Genomic DNA, 27,239 nt, shown 5'->3' with positions numbered 1-27,239 from the left:
CTAAACCCACAACAGTAAAATCAGTCTGTATATGCAGTAAAGCATACTTATTAACCTCACTATAGGGGTTAATCCTCCCCATTGTTTAAAAGACTGTTTGATCCTGTCTTCTCTGATCCTCCCATTCTTCCACTGTCCCCAATCCATCTCCTGATAAGACAGAGCCTTTGGAGTCACTCTGCTTAGTGATTAGCAGTGCACAGCGCACATGCTCAGTTTAGTGTAGTGCTAAAGAGTTTTTTTTTTTTTGGATGGTGTATGTGATCAGCACAGGGCTTATCAGCACTGTCTGGGGGGCCTGAGTGTCAGAGGGCCTGCAGCCTCAAAGGACAGTCAGAGCAGAATGAAAACTCCTCCTACAAGCTTTAACCATACACTGATAGAAGCCACAAGACTGCTTTATACTGCTGAGGAGAAAAGGTATTTAGCAAAAAAAAAAATTGCATTTCCATGTTATGTGTACTGTCGGAGACCAGATATAGTGAATGCAGGGTCCTGTGTTTGGTAACACTTTAAATGCTTGTCAGCTGAGCTCTCATGCAAGCAGTTACCCTTTAAGGGGTTGAGCAGTTACCCTTTAAAGCCTGTTTTGTCCATTTTGGATATGTACATCAAGGAGAAAACAGAGGGTAGGAGGGTTTTCCTCTCTCAGATTAAATAGGCTCACGCCTCTGAAATTAGGAAAGCTACCCTTCATTCCTCTCAGTCTTCCAATGTCAAGTCTAAAAGTGGAACTGATATTCATAAGTAACTGGAAGTTACTTTCTAAGAATGGGGGATGTCTGTTGAATTTATCTGCCTTCTTGTTCCAAAAAATCTTTGATGCCAGGGTCCAAAGTATCATGTCCAGGGACTACTTACTGGAGTTTTGCATTCTACCCCCTATCTAACTCAGTGGTTCTCAATTGCGGTCCTCGGGACCCACCAACAGGCCAGGTTTGCAAGATAACTAAATTACATCACAGGTGATCTCATTTGCTGCTCAGTGATTGCAGTATTCTAGTCTGCATCCCCCAAGGTAATACTTAAAATCTGGCCTGTTAGTGGGTCCCGAGGACCGGAATTGAGAACCACTGATCTAACTCATGCTTTCAAATTTGTCCCCTTCCCCGTCTCTGTGGATTGGTTTCTTGCTGCTGTTTAGCAGCTCTTGACTCAAGGGATCATTACCTCTGTACTAACAGAAGAAAGGTTTCAAGGTTTTCACTCAAATCGTTTTATGATTCCAAAACTGAACTGAGTTGTCTGACCCATTCTGAATCAGAAAAATCCCAATTTATCCTTATGGGTTCAAAAGTTCCACATGAAAACTGAAAGGTTGATCATTGCCTCCCTCCATCTGGGAGATTTTCTGCCCTCAATAGACATCTATTGGAAACACATTTGCATCTTTCTGCCTCACCAAAGCTATATGCTTTTGCAGTGAGATATCAGTATTACCAATCTTTTGTCCTTCGTTTTGGGCTGTCGATGGACCTCTGGATTTTTACCAAGGTGCTTTCCCTGGATTGGGCTCTGCTCCATGCTCAGGGGATTCATGTTATGGGGTCCCTGGATGATCTGCTCCTGTTAAAGGATACGTCTTCCCTGTCCCTGTTGACCAACATCCAACAAGACAGTATGGACTCTGTAGAGCTTCAGTTGGATCCTTAATCTGAAGAAGTCAGATTATAGATTGGAGTATCTGGGCCTTGTATTAGATACGTTCCTGGCCAGAAATTTTCTGCCTTAAAATCTTGGGAAACTTCTGTCCTGCTCTCATACCCAGCTTTTTGGGCCAGAGGAAGCCCTCGTTTGCTGCTTGTATTAGGGTATTTGAACTAATGGTCCTTTAAAGGATGTAGCCAGTTTAACTCCAGACCACTGCAACATACTGGCTGTGCGAGAAAAAAACGTAACGTCCTTGGACTCTCCCATGTGTGTGACCCCCCAATGTCAGACTCTCTCTAGTGTGGTAGATTTCTAACTAAGTGCTGGAGTCAAGATAGCCCTTTCCTCAAAAAAAATGCCAGCCTGTTCGGCTGGGGAGAGGTCCTGAATGCCCTCTCAGTGCAGGGAACTTTGTTGCAGGAGAAAGCTTGCCATTCAATCAACATTGTAGAACAATTTATGTTGCCCTTTAATGTTGGACTTATATATTACAAGCACGTTCCAATATTCATCCAGTAAGACAACGACACAGCCACGAGCCCTCCCTGATCATCCAGACCTTCCTAAGGGCCAGTGTTCTACTCTGCTTCTCAGTTGCAGCTCTTAATGGCATGTTAACATCTGCAATTCAATTTGGTCCGAATACAAATTCAGACAGATTTTTGGTTATATGGCTATATGTATCCAAATCTCCGAATGAAATAGTAATGAATAGTAATGGATTTGGTTGAAATTAAGGGATTTCCATTAAAATTTGTTTAGTTTATTAGTTTTAAAACAAATTCCAACTTTCTAGAACGCTTAGAATTAGGATCGGTCAAAAAAAGGATCAAATGATTTGAATTCTGTGTGAAGAATAGCTAGTTGTTTAGCAGCAGTCCGGGAAGCCGACCGCCCGCATCCTTAACAACTATGACTCATCATCTGTTAGCTGACTTCCCCATTGACAGATGAATGTAAAGAAAAGAAATGCCTGGCAATAGAAAAATGTAAGAAAAATGTAATAAAAAAGGCGTTAGGTCCCCCCCCCCCCGTCCATACCAGGCCCTATGGATTTTAAGGGGAACCCTATGCCTTAATTAAAAAAAAGTCCCCCCCCCCCCAAATCCATACCAGACTCCTTTCTGAGCATGCAGCCTGGCAGGTCAGGAAAGAGGGGGGGACAAAAAGCGCCCCCCCAACCATACAAGGTCACATGCCTTCAACATGGGGGGGTGGGTGCTTTTGGGCTCTGCCCCCCCCTAAAGCACCGTGGCCGGTGGTTGTGGGGGTCTATGGTCAGGGGGCTTATCAGAATTTGGAAGCCCCCTTTAACAAGGGGGCTCCCAAATTCTGCCCCTCCCCATGTGAATGAGTATTGGGTACAAAGTACCCATACCCATTCACCAAAAAGGTGTCAAAAAGTAAAAAAAAATTAAAAAAAGACGATCTGGTCAACACGAAGGTCATCTGCCTACTGCAGACTTCTCCGCTTGACAGTTCTTGAATAGGTAAGGGGCAGGGCCATGTCACCTGGTGGCACAGCCCCTTCTGACATCACGGACCCAGCCTGCACTGTTCTGTTACGTCACCAGATGGCCACGCCCCTTACCTTAATATAAATGTCGAAAAGCTTAGCCTGCAGTAGGCAGCCAGCCTCCATGTCCGAGACAGCCTCTTTTTTTTTTTTTTTCCGGGTGCGGCGGGCGACGTGATTGTTGATGTCCCGGAATTTACCCGGAATTTACAACGGGGGACACTGTTTTTTTATTTTTTAATAAAGGAATTGTCAAAAACTGTCTGTTTTTTATTACTTTTTGACACTTTTTTGGTGAATGGGTAGGTGTACTATGTACCCGGATACTCATTTACATGGGGGAGGCTGGGATCTGGGGGCCCCTTGTTAAAGGGGGCTTCCAGATTCCGATAAGTCCCCCATCTTGTCCCCATCAATATGGAGACAAGGATCTTTGGGGTGGGGATCTTTCCTGACCTGCATGTTTGGATAAGGGTATGGTATGAATTGGAAGTGGGGGAGGGGCACGCTGCTTTTTTTAAAAAAAAAATGTTGTCTTTATTTTTTTAATAGCCGGGTGCCGGCACTTGTAACCTGCGAGTCATTTTAAATGGCATTTGACTCTTTTTGGAATAGGGGGGACCCGACACCCTTTTTTGAAACATTTTTCTATTGCCAGCAATGGTAATGTATTGCCAGCAATTTAAATGTCATTTGATGCATTTTTTTTTCTTTAGAAGTGTCATTTTTGCTGCAGCATGTTCTAAATATGCTACAGATGCGCCACTTTACAGGCAGACTAAGGGGACCCCCCAGGCACTATATTTAAAGGAACTTTTCATGTTTACTGTCTCACTTAATAAAATATAAAAAAATTCATTTGAATATAATGCATAGGGGTCCCCTTAGTGTGCCTGTAAAGTGGCACACCTATACCATGTACAGAACATGCTGCAGCAAAAATTACATTTCTAAAGAAAAAAAAATGCATGAAAGGACATTTAAATTGACTCGCTGTTGCAACTGCCAATCTGGCTATTTAGAAAACAAAAAAAAGAAAAAATGGTGTGGGGTCCCCCCAAAAAAGACTGCAGGTTAAGCCGTTTGACACTTCTTATATAGATAAGGGACAGGGCCACTGGCTAAGTCACCTAGTGGCACCGCCCCCTTCTAAAGTCACAGACTAGTGCATGCTGAGTCCATGACATCAAAAGCGGCGGTGCCACCAGGGTGTCACTCCACTCCTCACCTACAGTATCTCACAAAAGTGAGTACACCCTTCACATTTTTGTAAATATTTTATTATATCTTTTCATGTGACAACACTGAAGAAATCACACTTTGCTACAATGTAAAGTAGTGAGTGCACAGCTTGTATAACAGTGTAAATGTTCTGTCCCCTAAAAAATAACTCAACACACAGCCATTCATGTCTAAACTACTGGCAACAAAAATGAGTACACCCCTAAGTGAAAATGTCCAAATTAGGCCCAATTACCGTCTTCCCTCCCCGATGTCATGTAACTTGTTAGTGTTACAAGGTCTCAGGTGTGAATGGGGAGCAGGTGTGCTAAATTTGGTGTGATCACTCTCACTCTCTCATACTGGTCACTGGAAGTTCAACATGGCACCTCATGGCAAAGAACTATCTGAGGATCTGAAAAAAAGAATTGTTGCTCTACATAAAGATGGCCTAGGCTATAAGAAGATTGCCAAGACCCTGAAACTGAGCTGCAGCAGGGTGGCTAAGACCACACAGCGGTTTAACAGGACAGATTCCACTCAGAACAGGTTGACCTGGTTGGCCAAAGAAGTTGAGTGCACGTGCTCAGCATCATATCCAGAGGTTGTCTTTGAGAAATAGACAGCATTTCTGCAGAGGTTGAAGGAGTGTGGGGTCAGCCTGTCAGTGCTCAGATCAAATGCTGCATACTGCATAAAATTGGTCTGCATGGCTGTGGTCCCAGAAGGAAGCCTCTTCTAAAGATTATGCACAAAAAAGCCTGCAAACAGTTTGCTGAAGACAAGCTGATTAAGGACATGGATTACTAGAACCATGTCCTGTGGTCTGTTTAGGCCAAGATAAACTCTTTTGGTTCAGATGGTGTCAAGCATGTGTGGCAGCAACCAGGTGAGGAGTACAAAGACAAGTGTGTCTTGCCTACAGTCAACCATGGAGCTGGGAGTGTCATGCTCTAGGGCTGTATGGGCTAATCATTCTGAAAAGTTGGAATATTGAAAATAAACAAATTTTAACGAAAAATAAACTAAACAAATTCCGAAACCAAACTAAGCGAATTCCAAAACGAAAAAAAAATTAGTAACAACGAATCTATCCAAAATGAAAATAAAACGGAAAATTGATATCAATACTTACCGTAATTTTCCTTTCTTGATGGACTCCATGGCAGCATACGTTCGGGTAGCCCCGCCTCCTTTCCTACCTCATAGGACCCCACTCCCATAAATCTTTGCTCCCTTTCAGCATCAGTGTTCTGTAACTAGCCTACTCAGGAATTGGGAGGGAACTCCTGCTGCCATGGAGTCCATCAGGAAAGGAAAATTACGGTAAGTATTGATATCAATTTTCCGTTTTCCTGACAGACTCCATGGCAGCATACGTTCGGGAAATAACTCGCTATACACTCCCGGGTGGGAAGATGCTGAACAAAAAATTTTAATTATTGCCATCTACTGACAGCACTTGAACACCAAAATTAACAGAAGATAAGGCAGTCGGTTCAACACAATAATGAGAAAGAAAAGTGTTGATAGATGACCAAGATGCTGCTCTGCAGATCACATCAGGAGCGACATGCCTAAAGACTGCCCAAGACGTAGAGATGCTACGAGTCGAATGTGCTGTTACCACCTCCGGAGGAGCCAAGCCCTTTGCTCTGTAGGCCCACTGGACAATCCACGCAGCCACCGCTCTAGAAGAGGCAGGCATACCTCTCTTTTTCCCTTGAAGAAGGACAAAAAGGAAATCCGACTGGCGGAAGGAAGAAGTGGCCGCCAGATATTGTTTCAGGGTGTCACCGACATCCAGAGGATGAACTTCAGAATTCTCACCGGTCTTGAAGGTGGGAAGGACTATGTCTGTATTCTCGTGAAAGACGGAGGTTACTTTGGGATTTGACCCCAACATAGGAATCAGGACCACTCTATCCGAGAAGAAGGTTAAGAAAGGCTCTTTTGACCCTAGGTTTTGAAACTCGGAGACCCTCTTAGCAGAGGTAATAGCCACTAGGAACGTTGTCTTCAGAGTGAGCTCTTTTACTGAGAGAGAAGCCACGTCAAGTGATGAGAAGAAATCCAACACTAGAGGAAGATCCCATTTGGGGAATCTTGGTCTTCTCTGAGGCCTGAGCCTAACTGCACCTTTAAAAAAATTGCTGAACCAGCTGATGCTTAGCCCACGGTACTCCCGTGAATGCCGAGATGGCCGAAACTTGTACTCGGAGTGAGCTGACTGACAGGGATAGATCTAGGCCGGATTGTAAGAACCCCAATACGTCCTGGACCGTAGGTGCGTCTACTGAACCGGACCTAGGAGTTTGACGATTCACGAATTTCGCCCAAATTCTCTCGTAGACCCTGTTGGTGCTACTCCTTCTGGCATTCATAAGTGTAGGAATCACTTCAATTGGGCATCCTAGGGCCTCCAACCTCCCCCTCTCAAGAACCAAGCCTTGAGATGCAGACGTGCAGGGCATGGATGCAGTGTAGGGCCTTGGGACAACAGATCTGAGGCAGAGGAATTGGATCCTGGTAACTGAGGAGAGACAACAGTGGGAACCAAGGTCTGTTGGGCCAATAAGGAATCACTGCCAGAACTTCTACCGCCTCCATCCTCAGTCTCCGTAGGAACTGGAGAATTATTGGCACTGGCAGGAAAGCATAGGCTCTTTGGAAGTTCCAACTATCCGTCAGAGCATCTACTCCGAACGCCCGAGGATCCCGAAACCTCGCATAGTACCTCTGGAGCTTGTTGTTGCGGGGGGCCGCAAAGAGGTCTACCTCCGGACGGAACCCCAGAGATAGAACCCATTCGAACACCTCTTGATAGAGAGACCACTCGTTGTTGTCAAGTTTGTATCTGGAAAGGAAATCTGCTTCCACATTCAGTGTCCCTGGGACATAGGCTGCCGAAAGATTGGCCAGGTGCCTCTGAGCCCAGGACATAATCGGCTCTGTTTCTTGAAGTAGTGATAGCCTGCGGGTCCCTCCCTGCCTCTTCACATACACCTCCGCTGTTGTATTGTCCAACCTGAGCATTACCGAGGATCCTTGGATCAAATGGCGGAAAGCTTGCAGAGCTTTGAAGGCAGCCCGCAGTTCCAACACATTGGAGACTACTCCGCGGGCGGTAAAAACCCATCTGCCTTGTGCCACTTCTGACTGGCAGTGGACTCCCCAACCTGTACTGCTGGCATCCGAGGTTACTGTGAACCACGTAACTGGAGCTATGGAATGGCAGTTGACGAGGTTCTCCCGTAGAAGCCACCAGGGAAGACACGTCTTCATGGATGAGATCAGATGGATTTGTTGAGACATGCTCTCTGAAGTCCACTGCTGGAGAAACCCCTCTGGAAGGGCCTCAACTTCCACAAGGCCCATTTTACCATGGGAGCTGTGGCCACCAGGGTACCTACTATCCTCAGGCACTGTCGAGCAGCGAGATGAGATGAAGCCATGGCGAATGTCACTCTGTCTCGGACCACCGGGATATTTTCCTCAGGCAGGGAGATGGTACATTTCACCATATCGAACAGCGCTCCTAGGAACACAAGCGATTGTGTGGGCACCAGGTGACTCTTCTCGAAGTACAAGATCCACCCGAAACCTTGGAGAATTGAGATCACCTGCTCTAGATGCAGAAGAAGTTGAGACCTGTCTTGAGACAGGAGAAGCAGGTCGTCTAGATAGTGGTGTAACCTGATGCCTCTGATCCTGATAAAAGGGCCACTACTGCCAATAAGGTTTTGGAAAACGTGCAAGGTGATGTTGAAAGCCCGAAGGGGAGACAGGTGAATTGCATTTGAGCTTTCCCGATGGCAAAGTGGAGAAAACCGTTGGAATTCTTTCGCTACTGGAACATGAAATAAGCGTCCTTCAGGTCTATAGACGCTAGCCAGTCTCCTGGTTGGATTGAATACTGAATCATGACCAGAGACTCCATTTTGAACTTTTCTCTGCGGATAGACTTGTTGAGGTACGTAAGATCTATCACGGGCCTCCAGGCGCGTTTTTCTTTTGAAAAAGGAAGAGGGGTGAGTAGACTCCCTGACCTCTTTCCAATTCTGGAACTGGAATTACGGCCTCCTGAACCACCAGCGAGTCTAGGTAAGAGAGAAGGATCTGCTTTTTTTCTGCTGAGGAGGGAAGAGACGTGTCGACAAACCTGGTCCTGGGGGCGCTGTTGAAAACGCAAGAGTGTTCTTGAGACACTGTGTTGAGGACCCAGGGATCTTGAATTGAGGCCGCCCACACATCCCGAAAGCAAAGCAAACGAGCTCCTACTGGGGATGCCTGGGCGAGGCCACTCTCTAAAGGATTTTGTGGCCCCCTGGTCTCCAGACAAAGTGCCCTTGGAGCCCTTCTGGAAGGCAGACTGCCTGGACTTCCATCCTCTCCCGAATGTCTTGCCTGGTCTATAACTGTGCGCCTCCCTGGCGCGGCTTGTGTTCTGCTTCTTCGGAGGGGCCTGCTTCTGGGCACCAATGCTTCTGTCCTGGGGAAGGAAACCCGATCTACCACCCGTGGCCCAAGTTATGGCCGCGTCCAATTTATTCCCAAAGAGGGAAAAGCCCTCAAAGGGAAACCAACACCATGCCTGTTTAGACGCGGCATCGGCCACCCAAGGCCGAAGCCAAAGGGCGCGTTTAGCGGTGATGGAGGATAACATTACCCGGACCAAGAGGCGGATGATGTCTATGGAAGCCTCCCCCAAGAACCCCGCAGCCATCCTTAGCTCTTGGATTGGAGAGCTCTTTGCTGCTTCTTCTGAAACTCCTTTGAGGGTTTCATCAAGGCCATTAATCCAGACCTCCATGGCTTTTGAAACTGTAGCCAGGGCTAGAGCTTGTTTACAGGCCATACCTGTTGTGAGATACACCCTCTTGAGGTCAGCATCAATTCTCCTCTCTAGAGGCTCCTTGAAGGACACCGTGTCTTCCATGGGTAAAGTAACATGTTTTAAAAGCCGCATCACTGCGGCGTCCACTAGGGGTGGAGACTCCAAGTGTTTGACTTCCTCCTGCTTGAAGGGGTATAGTTTCACCATTTTCGTAATCATGGAGTTTTTCCTCTCAACCTTACCCCATTCCTCAGAGATGATATCTCCCAACTCCCCTAGGAACGGAAAATTCAAACGTTCCTTACATAATTGTTTGAAGAATTTCTTCTGCTTTGGGGGGGGAGACTGCAGGATCCTCCCAATCGAGAGCATCTCTTACGGCTCTTACCAAGGGGGAAACGAGGTTGAATTCAAATCCCGGACAGGAATCACCCGTATCCGAATCCGAATCTGAAGGAAGGAAGGAAGGGTGGCTGGGTTGAGAAGGCTCAAATGGATCTTGTTCCAGAATGTCTCTCTCTGGCGAGCGAGACGGCCCTGCAGATGTACTTGGACGATTAAGCTCTGCCAAAGAGTCCTTGGGGACCTTGCGCACTAAATCTTCAATGTGCTGGTCCGAATTTCCCCGTTCGCCCGTTGCTTGGGCATAACAACGGTTGCAGAGGGACGTACCATCCGGAACCAATATACCACATCCCCAGCATTTTCTTCCATGAGGACGCTCTGAGCGGCCATTATGTTTAGCGGAAGAAGACTGGCCCTCGCGCCCCAGACTATGTAGGGATCTGCGTCTGGACCTGGATGAGGAGTGCCGGTGTTGCGATTTGGAACGCCGATCTTCTCTGCGTGCATTATGCTGTGGATCGAACCCGGAAGAGCTGGAGACAGACATGCAAAAACATAGAAAAGCAATGGCCATAGACAGAAAAAACCCTCCCTTCCCCCCTTTCCAGGCCTGCACATACCTGGTATGAGCGGGCTGGCCACTAGGGGGTGGAGATGAATCCATACTTAGGGCACAGAAATAAGTTTCTGCTGGCTGAATCAAGCACAGAGAGAAACCCAGGATTAGTTATAAACTGCCTATAGACTGGGGGGGAGGGGGGCTGGAAGAGGTAAATACCAGAAAAAAAAAGCTTAAACACACACATAAAAAGACACACAGGCAACCCTGACTATATTAAAAGAGCCTCATGATCAAAATGTGACGATAACACAGGGGAAAGAGGCACAAGTTAGCTTATGGAAAGTAAAATCAACAATAAAACAAGGAAGTAAAGTGTCCCATAACAGGGCTTACCACCCTGCCTCCTGGAGCAGGGACGGGTCCACGGAGACGCAACACCAGGCTTTCCTTTGGGCAATGGTAGGCCACCCGCAGCAGCTGGGCTCTCTCGGCCAGACCACCAAGCTCCCGCCCAGGGTCTCTTCGATTGCCCCCTCCATACCCTGCTAAGAGCAAAGGGCTTAGCGGAGGCTCCATGCTGATCCAATCCTTGCTTCCAGTATATACATAGGACTGCTTTGTAGGAACGCATCATCATGCTTGAGGAGGACAAAAAATGAACACTGATGCTGAAAGGGAGCAAAGATTTATGGGAGTTGGGAGGTAGGAGAGGAGGCGAGGCTACCCGAACGTATGCTGCCATGGAGTCTGTCAGGAAACAATTTTTTCTGTTCTGCACATGTCTAATGGAATGGCTGTTAAAATCAATGCAAATCAAATTTGGGTAACCGCGCTAAAAATAAAGGATGAAAAGCAGCAGCTTTAAGTGAGACAACACCAAGCACAAAGTAAATAAAAATAAGCTGCGCTAATGAGAACTAGTGATGGGTATTGTGCAATACGTCTATCACAATAATATTTAAGTGAATATAAATTCACCCAAAAAATATTAAATAACGAATAAGTGCACAACTGATGACCACTAAAATCACAAACATATGAATGTGGGAATAGACCTAAAGTAATAAAAAATTAATTTGTAAAAAAATAAAATAGTAAAAAAACACCAAATGACCAGTGAAAACAAATTATATGAGTGCACTGTTTGTGACCGCTAAAGTCACAAGCACATGATTGGTGTGAATAAACAAATATAAATAAGTGAGGTTAGTCCATAAGTAAATAGAACTTAGTATAGTCCCAAAAATTAAATCCAGAACCAAAGTGGTGGGTGAAGTGAATGAAAACGATCCTGTAGTTGTTATCACCACGGTGCTCCCACACAAGTGACATGCATGTCTTCTTACCAGATTCTGGTATAAATTGAGCCTCTATGAATGATTTCTCACAGCGCCCCTCTGTAGAGATCCCAACTTCAGCAAACCCCAAGGTTATAGCCAGAAGTAGATATGGTAGTACCGGTAATGTCCACAAGATGGAGCTCCAAAGAAAAGAGTGGACTCAATAGTGTGTGATACCGTACAGCATTTAATAAATAAATATAAAAATTCCACTCACATGATACAGATAAAAACTCGCATATTCAAAGAAGCCGGCCGGCTCTCGTGTAGCCTGTCCTCAGGGCAACGCAGTGACGTCAGCACGCCGTGCCCTACGCGTTCGTCTGCAAAGACTTCTAATGGGGATGCGGGCGGCATGCTGATCTCACCCTATATAGACAAACAGCCAATCAAAACCAGCCTCAATCTGAGTAGTGCCGGAAGAGCAGCGGCCGCCATCTTGAGTATTGGATTGGCTGCCCTCAAGTTAAAAGTTTAAATTTACCGCTCGTACACAATATGAAGGATAAATTCATATCGCGGAACTATAATAGCGAAGGGAATGGATAATGATCTCTAGTGCATGATTCCAGGATCGAAATAACACATACAGTGCCTTGCGAAAGTATTTGAACTTTGCGACCTTTTGCCACATTTAAGGCTTCTAACATAAACATAAAATTGTAATTTTTTGTGAAGAATCAACATAGTTCTCATTAGTAGTGTTGAGCGGACACCTGGATGTCCGTGTTCGGCGGGTTCGGAGTTTTTCCGAACTTTACCCGGACACCGAACCCCATTGAAGTCAATGGGGACCCGAACTTTCAGGCACTAAAATGGCTCTAAAACACCAATGGAAAGGGCTAGAGTGCTGCAAATGGCAGCAAAACGTAGTTAAGAGCATGGCAAGTGCTCTGCAAACAAATGTGGATAGGGAAATAACGTAAAACAACAAAAAAAAAAACAGGAAAATAAAACCATTTTCTTCATCTGTGAAGGACGAGGCCCATATGGAGTAGGAGGGAGGTTGAGGTGGCGGTGGATGTGGCGGTGTAGGTGGAAGCGATGGTGGAGGAGGACGAGGTAACCAACACTGCTTTTTTTCAGTCATTTTAAATGAGGGTACACCCCAAAAGAGTGAGAAAGATCAAAAATATAACAATGGCCGGGTAAGGTCGGTATCCATCTCTATTCTGCACAAGGTACGGAAAAGTCCTGTGGGATCCATGCCTGGTTCATTTTAATGAACGTGAGCTTGTCCACATTGTCTCTGGACAGGCGGCTGCGCTTGTCTGTGATAACGCCCCCAGCCGTGCTAAATACACGTTCAGATAATACACTGGCTGCAGGGCACGCCAGCACCTCCAAGGCGTAAAGGGCAAGCTCAGGCCATGTGCCCAATTTGGAGACCCAGAAGTTGAAGGGGGCAGACCCGTCATTCACTACATGTAGGCGTGTGCACACATACTGCTCCACCATGTTGGTGAAATGCTGCCTCCTGCTAAGACGTTCCATATGAGCTGCTGGTGCTGCAGTTTGTTGTGGCGTGCTGACAAAGCTTTTCCACATTTTGGCCATGCTAACCCTGCCTTCTGAGGTGCTGGTGGTGCCCTGGTTACGTTGGCGACCTCTTCCTCCTCCTCCTCTGCCTTGGCCTTGTGCTTCCACTGTGGCCCCGCTGTCAGGTGGGGATGCCAGCAGCATCGCGTCTACCAGCATGTGCTTGTACTCGCGCATCTTGTGATCGTGCTCCAGTGAGTGAATTAAGGACGGTACGTTGTCCTTGTAACGGGGATCCAGCAGCGTGGCCAACCAGTAATCAGCACAAGTTAGAATGTGAGCAACTCGGTGGTCGTTGTGGAGACACTGCAGCATTTAATCGCTCATGTGTGCCAGGCTGCCCAGAGGCAACGAAAGGCTGCCCTCTGTGGGAGGTGTATCGTCTGTGTCCTCTGTATCCCCCCAGCCACGCACCAGTGATGGCCATGAGCTGGCCTGGGTGCCACCCTGCTGTGAACATGGTTCCATTTCCTCCTCCATCTCCTCCTCCTCATCCTCCTTATCCTCCAGAACTGTGCCCCTGCTAGACAATTGTGTCCCTGACGTTTGTGGGTGCAGGAACCCACCCTCTGAGCCACTTGCGAATGACTGCCCTGAAAGCCTTGAAAATGTTACCTCTTCATCCTCCTCCTCATCCTGTGCCACATCCTCTTCCATCATCGCCCGAATCGTTTTTTGAAGGAGGCATAGAAGTGGGATAGTTAAGCTGACAACGGCGTCATCGACACTGGCCATGTTGGTGGAGTACTCAAAACAGCGCAACAAGGCACACAGGTCACGCATGAAGGCCCAGTTATTGGTGGTGAAATGGTGCTGTTCCGCAGAGCGACTCACGCGTGCGTGCTACAGCTGAAACTCCACTATGGCCTGCTGCTGCTCGCACAGTCTTTCCAGCATGTGCAAGGTGGAGTTCCACCTTGTGGGCACGTCAAATATGAGGCGGTGAGCGGGAAGGTCGAAGTTACGCTGCAGCGCTGACAGGCGAGCAGCAGCAGGGTGAGAACGCCAAAAGTGCGCACAGACGGCCCGCACTTTCTGCAGCAGCTCTGACATATCGGGGTAATTTTTAAGGAACCTCTGCACCACCAAATTCAGCACATGCGCCAGGCAAGGGATGTGCGTCAAACCGGCTAGGCCCAGAGCTGCTATGAGATTTCGCCCATTATCGCACACCACCAGGCCGGGCTTGAGGCTCGCTGGCAGCAACCACTCATTTGTCTGCTGTTCCATGCTCCTCCACAACTCCTGGGCGGTGTGTGGTTTTTCCCCCAAATAGGCAAGTTTTAAAACTGCCTGCTGTCGTTTACCCCTGGCTGTGCTGAAGTTGGTGGTGAAGGTGTTATGCAGACCGGATGAGGAGGCGGTAGAGGATGAGGAAGCGGAGTAGGAGGAGTTAGGAACAGGAGGCAAACTGAAGCGCCCTGCAATCCCCGGTGGTGGAAGGACATGCGCCAAATTGCTATCCGCCTCAGGCCCATCCGCCACTGCATTTACCCAGTGTGCCGTTAGGGAGATATAACGCCCCTGACCGTGCTTACTGGTCCACGTATCGGTAGTTAGGTGGACCTTGGCACAGATGGCGTTGCGCAGTGCACACCTTATTTTTTCCCCCACTTGGTTGTGCAGGGAAGGGATGGCTTGCCTGGAAAAGTAGTGGCGGCTTGGCACGACGTATTGTGGGACAGCCACCGACATAAGGCTTTTAAAACTGTGCGTCTTCACCAGACGGAATGACAGCATTTCAAAGGCCAAGAATTTTGAAATGCTGGCATTCAGGGCCAGGGATCGCGGGTGGGTAGGGGGATACTTCCTCTTCCTCTGAAGTGTTTGGGAGATGGAAAGCTGAACGCTTCCACGGGACATTGTGGAGATGGTTGGTGACCCAGGTGGTAGTGTTGCTGACAGATCGTCTGTTTGCGGGGTGGCAGGTGCCGGTATCACTACAGAGGTGGATGAAGAGGCCGAGACTGCAGCAGAAGAGGAAGCAGGAGGAGCCAAAGACCTTTCTTCGTTTTGAAGGTGTCTACTCCACTGCAGCTCGTGCTTTGCACTTAGATGCCTGATCATGCAGGTTGTGCTCAGGTTGAGAAGGTTTATGCCTCGCTTCAGGCTCTGATTGCACAGGGTGCAAACCACTCGTGTCCTGTCATCAGCACATTTTCTGAAGAACTTCCACGCTAGAGAACTCCTTTGAGCTGGCTTTGGTGCGCTCGGTCCCTTGCTGCGTTGGGCAGTAGCATGTGACAATGCCTCAATGTTAGTGCAGTTCGGTCACACCTACAATTTGAGGTAATGATGTGCTGTAATCTCTGGCAGCCAATCGCAATCGCTGCCTGATCTGCTGCAGTCATTTTTGATTTTAAGTCTAGTTGCTATTTATTGTATGTCTTAGAGCAGGGGATGCACAAGAAAATGTTTGCCAAGGGTCTAATCAATATTAAAGATGGACCTGCTCACCTGTAATGATTAAAGATTCTGTGTCCCATACTGTACTCCAAGAATCATATTTTACTGGTAAGTTACATATCCCGGCCCTTTCAACATAAAAGTCAAGTGACAAAAATTGCTACTTAGGTAATCAACCCTTAAACACCAGGTAGATATAACTGAAAGTTTCAAAAGCTGTATATAGGGGAGAAAAGGAAAAGGAGCTGGTCTGGTGTAGGGATGAGGGAAACCCTCATGTCTGCGGTTTGCTTGCCTGAATTCCCATTGCTGAATGAAAATAAAGCAGTCAGTGATTCCAGGTGACATAACTAGGTGTACTAATGTACCCTGTATTATTCCCCTGGCGGGATCATATCTCAATATCTAGAGACCTCTTTATTATGGGGACAAGGTGCCTTGCAAATAGGGAAAACTTTGCTGTCTTCCCTTGCAAGGTAGCCTCCCAATGATGAAAGACGTGGCCTACTGAGGGGGGCACATGCTACGGGTAAGGGTCCAGTAGGAATGATAAGGGGAACCCCACAACATTTTTTTAAATCATACTGTCCCTTTAAAAATAAAAAATAAAAATAGTAAAAAAAATCCACCCTCCACCTTGGCTCCAATACACAAAGTCATGAAAGGCGGACACAGACTGCTGCTGCAGACAATTTTTTTTTTTTTTTTTATAAGAGAGAGTCAATATTGTGTAATGGGGGGCACAAGCTGTAGTATTTGCTGTACTATTACTACTCCAGACAATAGGAGTAGTAATAGTATATACTGCAAACACTGTCTACACTGCATCTACTGTATCATCCTAATGATCACGAGGGTTGCCAACCATCTGTAAAATTTACAGACAGTTTGTAAAAATTGGCAGATTTTTACACTTATGAACCAAAATTACCGTTATGAACCGTGGCTGTCTGTGGAAAAAATGCCTTTCAGACAGGCTCAGATGACTTTTGGACAACTTCGGAACTGCACATGTGCAATTCCAAAGCCAGGCAGGCTCGGATGAGAGTTGGCTTGCATTGATGTCATGGTGCTGCTTGGTGCCTTATATGAAATACAGGATTGGGAGCCAGTACATGGGAGCCCAGACATGGACGGGAGCTGAAATCCAGGCAAGTATGAACAATTTTAAGGTCTGGCTCCACAGCCTAGTACCAGTTTCTACTGGCCCATAACCATACTAAGCTGCCTTAGAACAGCACAGCAGTGGGCAGGTCTCTGGAGGTCGGCAGATGGACCCCTCTCTCCCTGCATCCATGCACTGGAGTGCACTATGGCTAACGGGCAGCTTCTAGTACAGCCTAGAAGAAAGAAATGACATGCTCCAGAGGATGCATGACAGGCAGTGGTGATATTTTAACACCACTATAATATAGAAATATGGTTTTTGATTTTTCCTATAACTTAAACACATTGCTTTCCACTGTGGCAGCTGGGAGTGTGTGTATACTTTAAAAGCCTACTGTTGACTTTCAAATGAAAATCATTGCTTTCTCTGACCCCTGGAAGCTAATGGAGCGAATACTGCTCTATTTTCTTCAATGGAGGGCATGTGAAACATCAGCGGTCTAGAAGATTCTTGAAGTTTCTTTAAAGAAAACCTAGCAAAACGACATTATATCACATAGCAGACTTAGCAGGTTGGCGGGTAGGCATCGGACGTTCTGTGGCAGCCCTGGAGGCCCTAGTTGTTTGACTGCACAGGGATGGTGGTGCTGTACTGTGGTTAATACACTGGTAATATCTTAGGCTATATTTGTCTTGGACAGCATTAATTCCATTATTTTCAAACTCATTGAGAGGGCTCCCACAGAGTAGGATGCCATTCCATATAATTGAAGTGAATAAAGACACAGTAATTTTCAGTAACCAGAAAGATCCCAAAGGAACCAAAGGACCCTTGGTCCTTTTATAACTAAATTCCTGAAGAAGCGGTTATGGCCGCAAAACATGTTGAGTATAGCCCAGTTACAGATCTAGAGCCCAAATACACTCTGAACTCCAAGACTTTAGGCAACATGGTACCACTGCAACTTAGTCTGGATGCCAAGATCCTATAATATATTTCTGAATGTATATTGTCTTGTACAAGTTTATGGATTTATGAATTTTCTGTAATAAACTACATTTTTTTTTATGGAATTGTCTTTTTAAAAAAATCTTTATGGTGCCATTAAAAAATTCTATATGCCCCGATTATATCCTCTTTCCCTTCCCCATTTTCCCTAGTCCATCAAACTCCCCTCTGGCAAACTTTTGCCTACACAAAAAATTTATGTGTTTTTAGGAGATGAAATTTCCTTGTAAAAACACATTTATTCATATTGAAAAGCACAAATCACTTGTGTCACATAGACTTTAGTTTTAGTGTAAAAAAAATAGTTACAGCCAAGCACTTTGAAACCCCCTCCCAACATAAGCAAATGTACAAAAGTAAACACACCCATCATTCCCTTTTCAACACTACCACATTCCGCATTATGTAAGTTATCTCAGACTCTATTTAACCACACCCCTCATATTTAGCCAATATTTAGCACAATTTAAATCATGCCCACTTTTCGCCGTGGCACGCTAAGCATAGAGCCCACTTTTGACCTTGCACACGGGCCCACTGATTTGATAATATGCCCCTGGACTTAACATTTTTTCTGAATACTTTGTACTTTACATTTAATTAAATAGAAAATATGCAATCCTGCTTGCCCAGATCCAAAATTATACACTATCCCAAAAGTGACAGTTTGTTTTGGCAGAAAATGGTTCTGACTTTGGCTTTATCTTAAACAGATGAGTATGTTGTATAGTAAATAAGGAAGTTGCTTTATTCCATGGTGTTTGGTACACAATTATAAATAGTTTAGTACTTTTGGCATTCTGGCACTGGTTGGTTTTCTGCAGAAATTACCCAGACCTTAGAAAAATTTCAGCATGTACAGGAAGCTAGTAAGATTGCAGGATTGCATTTCTGAATAGAAAACTTAAGCCTAAGGTGGCAGGACTGCCAAGGAAGTATACAGCCACATGCACATCATGTATTAGTAACAATTATTCATGTTAAATAAAAGGTTTCAAACTGCCTCTCTACCTGCCATTGTGGTCCAAAAGGCTCTTCATTGTTAAAGTAGAACTATAGGCAAAACATTTTTTTTTTCATATTGGATAGAGCAAGGGAGGGTTATAACCCCTGTCAGATTGTCCCATTTTAGAGATTTACCTTCATGTCCTGTCCTATAGCCAAACAGGAAGTGAGAGAAAATCCCTGCAAAGCAAGGGAATCCCAAGGGGATTCTCAGGTCACCAGAACTAGTGTCCACATTGGAAGATTTCCACTCTATTACTTTTCTGGGGACAACCCAAAATTTGGGGTTTTCTTTCGCTTTCACTTTCAATGATAATGGTAAACAGGACAAATAGAGAGGGTGAATCTACTTAACGGGGGCAAAGACAATAATGAAAACTGACAAGTGTTTTAATCCCTTCCAACTCTATCCAGAATGGAAAAAAAATGTTTTGCCCTTAGTTATACTTTAAACCCAGCCTCAGTGTGCTATGATGTCTGATCTTGTTGATTCCATACTAAGGATGGCCATACATTATACAATTTTCTTACAATTTTCTGTTAAATTTTCTTGAAATGTACCTTCAACTATGTAGTACAAAGCCCTGCATAATTGTATACAAGTGAAAGTGTTGTTTAGCTTTGACCTCATATTATATGGTAAATCTAGCAGAAAATTGTACAAGAAAATTGAACATGTATGGCCTGCCTGAGGCTAGCTAGTTGATGGGGTAGGGTGAGGTGCGATACAAGACAGAATGCCTGTTGTGAGAGGTAGGAAGTACATATCTGTCCCTGATTCCTTTGTAATGCTTTACCAATGTATATTTTAAATACATACCCTAGAGGGATCCGCCCCACAATATCCATGTGATACTTTTCAGGAAGGTTCAAACTACCAGAGATGGCTGTAGCAATAATGACCTACGAACATATAGATTTTACTTAAGACACTAAAGTAACATTAAAAAAATACATGCTGTTTTGAATGAGAAAAACATTTTAAAATTTAGAGGCATATTTATAAAATTCTGAGCACTCTAGTCACATTCATCGTGATGGCTTCATTGACATTCAGTGTATATTAATCAGCAACAATTAACATATTTAAAATGCAATTAATGTGATGTCAGTGAATGGTCAAACCCATGAAACTGCAGCAATGTCTTAATTTTTATTATTTATATTATACAGAATATATATAGTGCCAACAGTTTGAGAAGAGCTTTACAAAATAAAATGAGACATTACAGTTGCAATACAATGCAAGACAAGGGCGTTAGGAAGGCCGCTGTTTGTGAGGACTTACAGTTTAAAATGTAAAGTTTGAGGGGGATTAAATGTTTATTGAGGGTTTGTTCACACTATGTGAGGTGACTGGAGATTTTCCTGCACTATAAAAATGCCAGTTACAGCAAAGACAGGTAGAAAATTCATTTTTAATTATGCCCCCTCGCACCACACTTCTGATGTGATGTGGTGCAGTGCAGCATGGAGAAATGAAGGTATTCTGCATATTTCTGCATGTCACCAACACTACAGCACATAGCACAGCATTGATGTTTGGATACATTAATGAAATATGACTTTGTGCACTTCAAATACCCAAAAAAAAAAACCAATGAGATACGCTGAAATGTAAATCACACCTCCCCCCCCCCCCCCCCACCGCAGCTCACTGCAAAGAAAAACTTTTCACACACATTAAAACTGAGCATTTAGTGTGCAAACAGTGTGAATGAACCCTGAATGTAAATGTTTATTATGTGTTTTAACTTTGGGTATTTTTTTATCATCTGTATAGATAGATCATATTGGCTAAATCCCAAAAGAGGTTACTTTGCATTATCTGTATGCTAAAACCACACATTTGTTTATGTCAAAATTGGTTAATATGTGATTTTTAATATATACTGTATAATATATTGTGACAGGAAGTCAGGTAAATCTGTGGATGTAGTCACAGACAGGAGATACATTTCCACCTGGTTTAGAAAATTCACCAATTACTATAGGGTGTCGGCTGCAGAGGTAGCCACTAGCCAGAACTGTCTAAAGACGTTGAACAGACTTCAGCTGTTCAGAATGAGGAAGTTAAGGCCTCTATAATTTATCCAAAGGAAGTCTAAGGATTGCTGCCTCCTGACGCCGTGTGGGCTGGGGAGAGGAGGACAGTCAGATGTGTGCCTCCCGACGCTGTGAGAGCCTGGGAGAAGGATTGCTGCCTCCTGACGCCGTGTGGGTAGCGGAGGACAATCAGATGGGTGCCCCCTGAAGCTGTGTGAGCATAGGAGGAGAAGACCTCCTATAGCGATGTGCGCTGAGGAGGGTAAAAAGTGTGAAGACCTCCTGGAGCGATGTGTGCTGAGGAGGGTAAAAAGTGTGAAGACTTCTCAAGGTGAGAAAATGAACTATTTCTATGTGGAAGAAATAAATGAACTGTTTGCTATGTGAAGAGACAAGCAAAGGGACATGTTCAACGTGAAGAGGAAAAGGGACAAGTTCAATGGACATTTGTTGTGTGAAGAAAAAACATGGACTATGGAGTGTCTGCTGTAGGATCAGCAAAGTTTGCCCAACAGTAGGTTGGAGACAGACTTCATTAGATAGGTTCCTGTGTGTGAGAAGGTAGCCGCCCACAGTGGCAAGGATTTATTTTGTGTTTTATTTTTATTTTGATGTTTTTGAGGCTTGCACTTGTGTGAAGTAAATTGCAAGAATAAACCAAACTGTTGTTTGCAACCACTTCTCGGCTATCTCCCTGTGTAAACGCACCCCCCCAAGGGGTCATCCATACCCGCCACCGAGCTAATCTCCCACAATATATACAGACATACATACACAGGGCTTTTTTTCTGCCCGAACATAGCGGAACGCTGTTCCCGGAACCTCTAGCAGCCTTCTGCAGCTTGTCGCATAACACAGAAGCCAGTAGAAGAAGTTTTTTATGCCATTCACTTCCTGCACCGCCTTCTGTAGGATAGCGCCGGCATCCAGGGCATGTTCCCCCACATGTGATTGATGTGTGCCAGATGCCACAACTGTCTGCATTAATGGGGGATTCCAGAGGCAGCTATCCCCGCCTGATGCCTGTCAGATTAGTGTAGCACCAAGCCGAGTGAAGTTCACTGAAACTCCTCCTTGGTTCTGTGCTACACTGACCTGACAGGCGGAACCACACAGGGGAGACTGCACAGTAGGCTAAGGCGAAAATAAAAGCCTGATGTGCCTAAAAGACTAGAGTCTGCTATACTGCACTAATACCAATGCAGGTAAGAGAGCTGCAGGGGGAAAGGGGGAAAGAGGGTGGGGGGCTGGTTGTGTGCAGAGAGAGTAGAGACTGTGAAGCTGTGGATGTTCTGAGGAGGTCAGAGCTGGGGGGGGGGATATATTGTGCAAAGTGAGATTAGTGAGCAAGAGATTTGTACAGGGTTAAGAGAGCTAGGAAGGGCGGGCTGGGGGCGCAGAGGTGAAAGATGGGCGGTTGTGGGGGTTTAGAGCTGTGGATTGGGTTGAGCTGTAGATAGGGGTGCAGAAGTGTAATATGGAGGGGGGTAAGATAAGCTGGGGATGGGGGTGCAGAGGTGATTGTCTACTGGGGTGAAAGCTGTGGATGGGGGGGGGGGTGAAGAGGTATGGCGGGATTGGGAACGGGATAAGGGGCAAGGTCGGGCGTGAGAGGGGGTAGGGGTTGGAGCAGGGAGTTGACTGGGGAGGGTGGGTTCCTGCACCTATTGTCTGAGAAAAAAGCCATGTGTATGTATATATATATATATATATATATATATATATATATATATATATATATATATATATATACACACACACACATTATCTCACAAAAGTGAGTTCGCCCCTCACATTTTTGTAAATATTTTATTCTATCTTTTCATGTGACAACACTGAAGAAATTACACTTTGCTACAATGTAAAGTAGTGAGTGTACAGCTTGTATAACAGTGTAAAATTTCGGTCCCCTCAAAATAACTCAACACACAGCCATTAATGTCTAAACCACTGGCACCAATTAATCATTTTCCCTCCCCAGTGACATGTGACTCGTTAGTGTTACAAGGTTTTAGGTGTGAATGGGGAGCAGGTGTGTTAAATTTGGTACTATCGCTCTCACACTCTCATACTGGTCACTGGAAGTTCAACATGGTACTTCATGGCAAAGAACTCTCTAAGGGTCTGAAAAAAAAAATGTTGCTCTACAGAAAGATGGCCTAGGCTATAAGAAAACTGCTAAGACCCTGAAACTGAGCTCCAGCATGGTTGCCAAGACCATACAGTGGTTGAAAAGGACAGGTTCCACTCAGAACAGGCCTCGCCATGGTCGACCAAAGAAGTATCATCAAATCTGCATTAAATTGGTCTGCATGGCTGTTGTCCCAGAAGAAAGCCTCTTCTAAAGATGATGCACAAGAAAGCCCAGAAAAAGTTTGCTGAAGATAAGCTGACTAAGGGCATGGATTACTGGAACCATGTCCTGTGATCTGATGAGACCAAGAAAAATGTATTTGGTTCAGATGGTGTCAAGCATGTGTGGCGGCAATCAGGTGAGGAGTACAAAGACAAGTGTGTCTTGTCTACAGTCAAGCATGGTGGGGGGAGTTTCATGGTCTGGGGCTACATAAGTGCTGCCGGCACTGGGGAGCTACAGGTCATTGAGGAAACCATGAATTCCAACATGTACTGTGACTGGGCCGCAGGGCAGTATTTCAACATAACAACGACCCCAAAAACAACTCCATGATGGCCACTGCCTTGCTAAAGAAGCTGAGGGTAAAGGGGGTGGACTTAAAGCATGTCTCCAGACCTAATCCCTGTTGAGCATATGTGGGGCATCCTCAAATGGAAGGTGGAGGAGTGCAAGGTCTCTAACATCCACCAGCGGTTTAGACATTAATGGCTGTGTGTTGAGTTATTTTGAGGGGACAACAAATGTACACTGTTATACAAACTATACACTTACTACTTTGTAGCAAAGTGTCATTTCTTAAGTGTTGTCACATGAAAAGATATAATAAAATATTTCCAAAGATGTGAGGGGTGTACTCACTTTTGTGAGATAATGTGTATATATTTTTTTTTTGTATTTATTAGAATGAATTATAGTTAAAAAACATTTTTTGGACAACCTGGTGATTTACCCAAATCCTTATATATATTTTTATCATTATTATAAAGAGTTTAACAAAAAGAAGTATTGTGTAGCAAATATAGGATGTAGGAAGACATAAATAAAGTGTACCAAATAGCCAATCATCCTTGGATCTTGTACATATGGACTTTTAAAATTCAAAATAATTAATGTGCAAGGTAAAGTTTTTCTGTGAATGTGGAAGCAATACTAATTATGGTGAATGTCAGTAATTTTGCTTAAAACAGTGACAAAACAAATGACTCACCAGTGAATGTTACACTCACTGATTTATAAATAGCCTCTTTATTTTTAACACAACCTTATTGTGGGTGACACTTACGATGATAATCTCCATGGGGATGGGAAAATGGATCTTATGCATATATTTGAGATTCAACTCCTTCACAACGATTAGCAGCACTATGCTGATCAAAGCGAACACTAAAGATGCCACATTGGTTTGTCCCAGTTTTTTACAGATATCTATAAATGTCTGTCAGAGGAAAAAAAAAAAAAAACACAAAATGAAAAAAAAAAAATAATGATTATGCAATAATTAACCTTTTCCTGTTGTAGATAACTTTCCCCTGCACAATGTCTCCTGCTCAGGGAATGTTCATCTACATTTCCCTTGAGACAGCTTGTAGTCAACACTGTGTGGAACTGCAAACTGTGACTTGGCTGCCACTAGAAAATTCAACTAATATTTGGGATAGAGAATGCATAGAGGTTGGGGGCATCATTAGGAAAGCAAGCCTTTGTTTATTATTGTAATTGTTAAATACAATTGCAGTATTAAAGGAAGTATTAAAATATTTGATTTGCATTACTACAATTACATTTTTTTTAAAAAGCACTGTTTTTTATTTAACACACCAAATCATAAGCATTCTATAAAAATTGCTTAGGTACATTAGTCAGAGTTATTATTAACCACTTGCCGACCAGTCACGTTGACTGTACTGCGGCAAAGTGGTTAGTTATCGTCCAGCGACGTAGACCTATGTCGCTGGACTCCTCCCCTTGTGGGCGGCGCGCACGCGCCACCGGAGGCTCGCTCTCGCTGTATTCAGTCACAGCGGGAGTTGGGCCAGGGGAGGAGTGGCGGTGATCACCGCTGCTCTTCCCCGATCGTCGGGGAATCGAGTGTGGAGATCCGTCTGCTTGTGTAAACAAAGCGGGCGGATCTCCTAAGTGACAGACAGGGTCAGATTGCAGGGTTCAGCATAGCTGAACCTGCGATCTGTCCCTGTGTCACTCAGTCACCTCCCCCCACACACACACGTTAGTAAGCCCCAGGCATACATTAACCCCTTGATCACCAATAAAAATTAACCCCTTCCCTGCCAGTGTAATTTTTACAGTAACAGTGCATATGTATAGCACTGATTACTGTAGTAATGTCACTGGTACCCCCAAAAGTGTAAAAAATGTCAGTCAAGGGTCCAATCTGTCCGCCGTAATGTCGCAGTCCAGCAAAAAAAATTGCAGATCGCCTCTATTACTCAAAATACGCTCATTGTGATTTTTTTTACCAAAAATATGTAGCAGAAAACAAATTGGCCAAAAATCATAAAAAATTTTGATTTTTACATTTTTTTTGGGGGTGAATTTCATATAAAAAAATGTGAAAAATATTGTTATTTTTTCAAAATTGTCGCTCTTTTTTTTGTTTATAGTGCAAAAAGTAAAAATCGCACAGGTGATCAAATACCAACAAAAGAAAGCTCTGTTTGTGGGAAAAAAAGGACGTAAACTTCGATTGGGTACGGCGTTGCATGACCGCGAAATTGTCAGTTAAAGTCGCACAGTGCCGAATCGCAAAAAGTGGCCCGGACGTAAGACAGCAAAATCCTCCGGTGGTAAAGTGGTTAAGCTGCCAAAGCCTACTGACACTGCCTAATTTTGCATAAGCATCTAGTTGCTGACCCCTGGGGAAGAACGTATTAAAGGCTGACTTACATATATAATGGCCAAAGGACCACTGTATGGTGGAACAGTGACTCCAAATATATACTTGAGCACAGAAAGAAGAATCTGCAAGCCAGCAGCTGTCATAAAACCACGCACAAAGGATTCAGAGAGATAAATAGCAACAAATCCAAACTGTACAAAGCCTAGGGCAATCTGAAAAACATAAAGAAGCAGATAAAAAGATAGTTATTGAAAATTGCCTATATTCTTTACACAAAATGGTAAGACCACCTAAACCTGTGAAAATATTTCACTACTACTGTGCAAAAGATCAGTGATAAGGCTGAAAACAAATATACCTTTTTGGTGAATGTACTTTTTAAAGGATAAGTTCACCTTTTGTAACATGTTACACCTGTATTCATGATGTAACATGGTACTGTTGCAGCAGCCTCCGCATCCCCCCAATTACCTGTTGTGACAGTGACTGGCAGATCTTCTCCCTGCACTCGCTGTCCCAATTTTAAAAAACGTGGCCATGCAGGGCTCTGCCTACCCGACCGCCTCATTTATTAACAGAGTTCTGTGAATGGGAGAACTACAAGTACCGACAGCCTTTGTGGCTATCAGCTTGTAGTTCTCAATCAACTACCATGCCGCTGTTGAGTGCTATAGGTAGTTCATTGATGCTTCCGGTCAGCGTGAAACTGCATGCTCATATGAGGTACGAGCAGACAGCTTATACTGACAACAACAGCCCTGCATTGCACCCGCGATCTGGTGACCGTGGGTGCAGAGCTTTGCAGGCTCCTAGTAAAAAATCAATAAATGCACATTTTTCTACCTGCAAAAAGATGTGCGTTAATTATTATTATTATAATTTTTTTTTTACAAAGGTGAATCTATCCTTTAATGATAACTGATGTGGAATGATGCATGTTTTTCTTGGCATGCGATGAGTCTCAGTGAAGGTTTGATTTGTGTCAGCCATGATTTTGAAGAAAATCCATAGGATTCAAGTTCACTTGCACGGACAAATTTTTGTGTGATTTCACCAGTCAACCTTTTTTTAAGCAATAATAGATTGCATGGCCCTTGAACCATTGTCAGCTAGCTTAAAAGGGTCATTCGGAGAGAAAGGAAGGGAGATATTGGACAACCTAACTATTAAAGTAAAACTATAGGCAAAGTTTTTTTTTTTTTTTTTCTCATTTTGGATATTTTTTGCTCTCTGTGTTTCATTGGAGAGATTTATCTTCACTTTCTGTCCCATAGTCAAAACAGGAAGTGAGAGAAAATCCCTGCACATCCCTTATGTCCCCCAAGATCACTAGAACCTATTGGAAGATTTCTCCTCTATTAGTGTTCTATACACAACCCAAAATTTGGACTTTCTTTCACTATCACTTTCAATGATAATGGTAAACAGGACAAATATAGAGGGTTTATCTCCCTAAATGATGCAGAGGTAACAATAAAAACCTAAGAGGTGTTTTAATCCATCCCTTCTCTATTGCCAATTGGTGTATTCTGATAGTTACATTGTTAGTCAGATTGAAAAAAGGACACAAGTCCATCTAGTTCAACCAATAAAAAAAAAAAAAAAAAAAACATACAATCCCATATACACAATCCTGTACCCACAGTTGATCCAGAGGAAGGC

At 44.4% G+C, this 27,239-nt stretch overlaps 1 protein-coding gene across 1 annotated transcript in view; it reads right to left on the bottom strand.

The window, feature by feature from the left end:
* Positions 1-27,239, bottom strand: part of SLC26A9 (solute carrier family 26 member 9) — a 338,632-nt gene that overhangs the window by 272,512 nt on the left and 38,881 nt on the right. Inside the window, exons 5-7 of the mRNA XM_082244534.1 lie at positions 25,625-25,789; positions 24,003-24,155; positions 19,358-19,440 (exon numbers count right to left, since the gene is read on the bottom strand). Coding sequence (XP_082100660.1) covers positions 19,358-19,440; positions 24,003-24,155; positions 25,625-25,789 — 401 coding nt within the window. The remainder of the gene's footprint in view (positions 1-19,357; positions 19,441-24,002; positions 24,156-25,624; positions 25,790-27,239) is intronic.

This window comes from Pelophylax lessonae, assembly GCF_965119305.1.
Source record: "Pelophylax lessonae genome assembly, chromosome: 2".
Taxonomy (NCBI): domain Eukaryota; kingdom Metazoa; phylum Chordata; class Amphibia; order Anura; family Ranidae; genus Pelophylax; species Pelophylax lessonae.
This window is presented reverse-complemented; position numbering and strand designations above follow the sequence as displayed.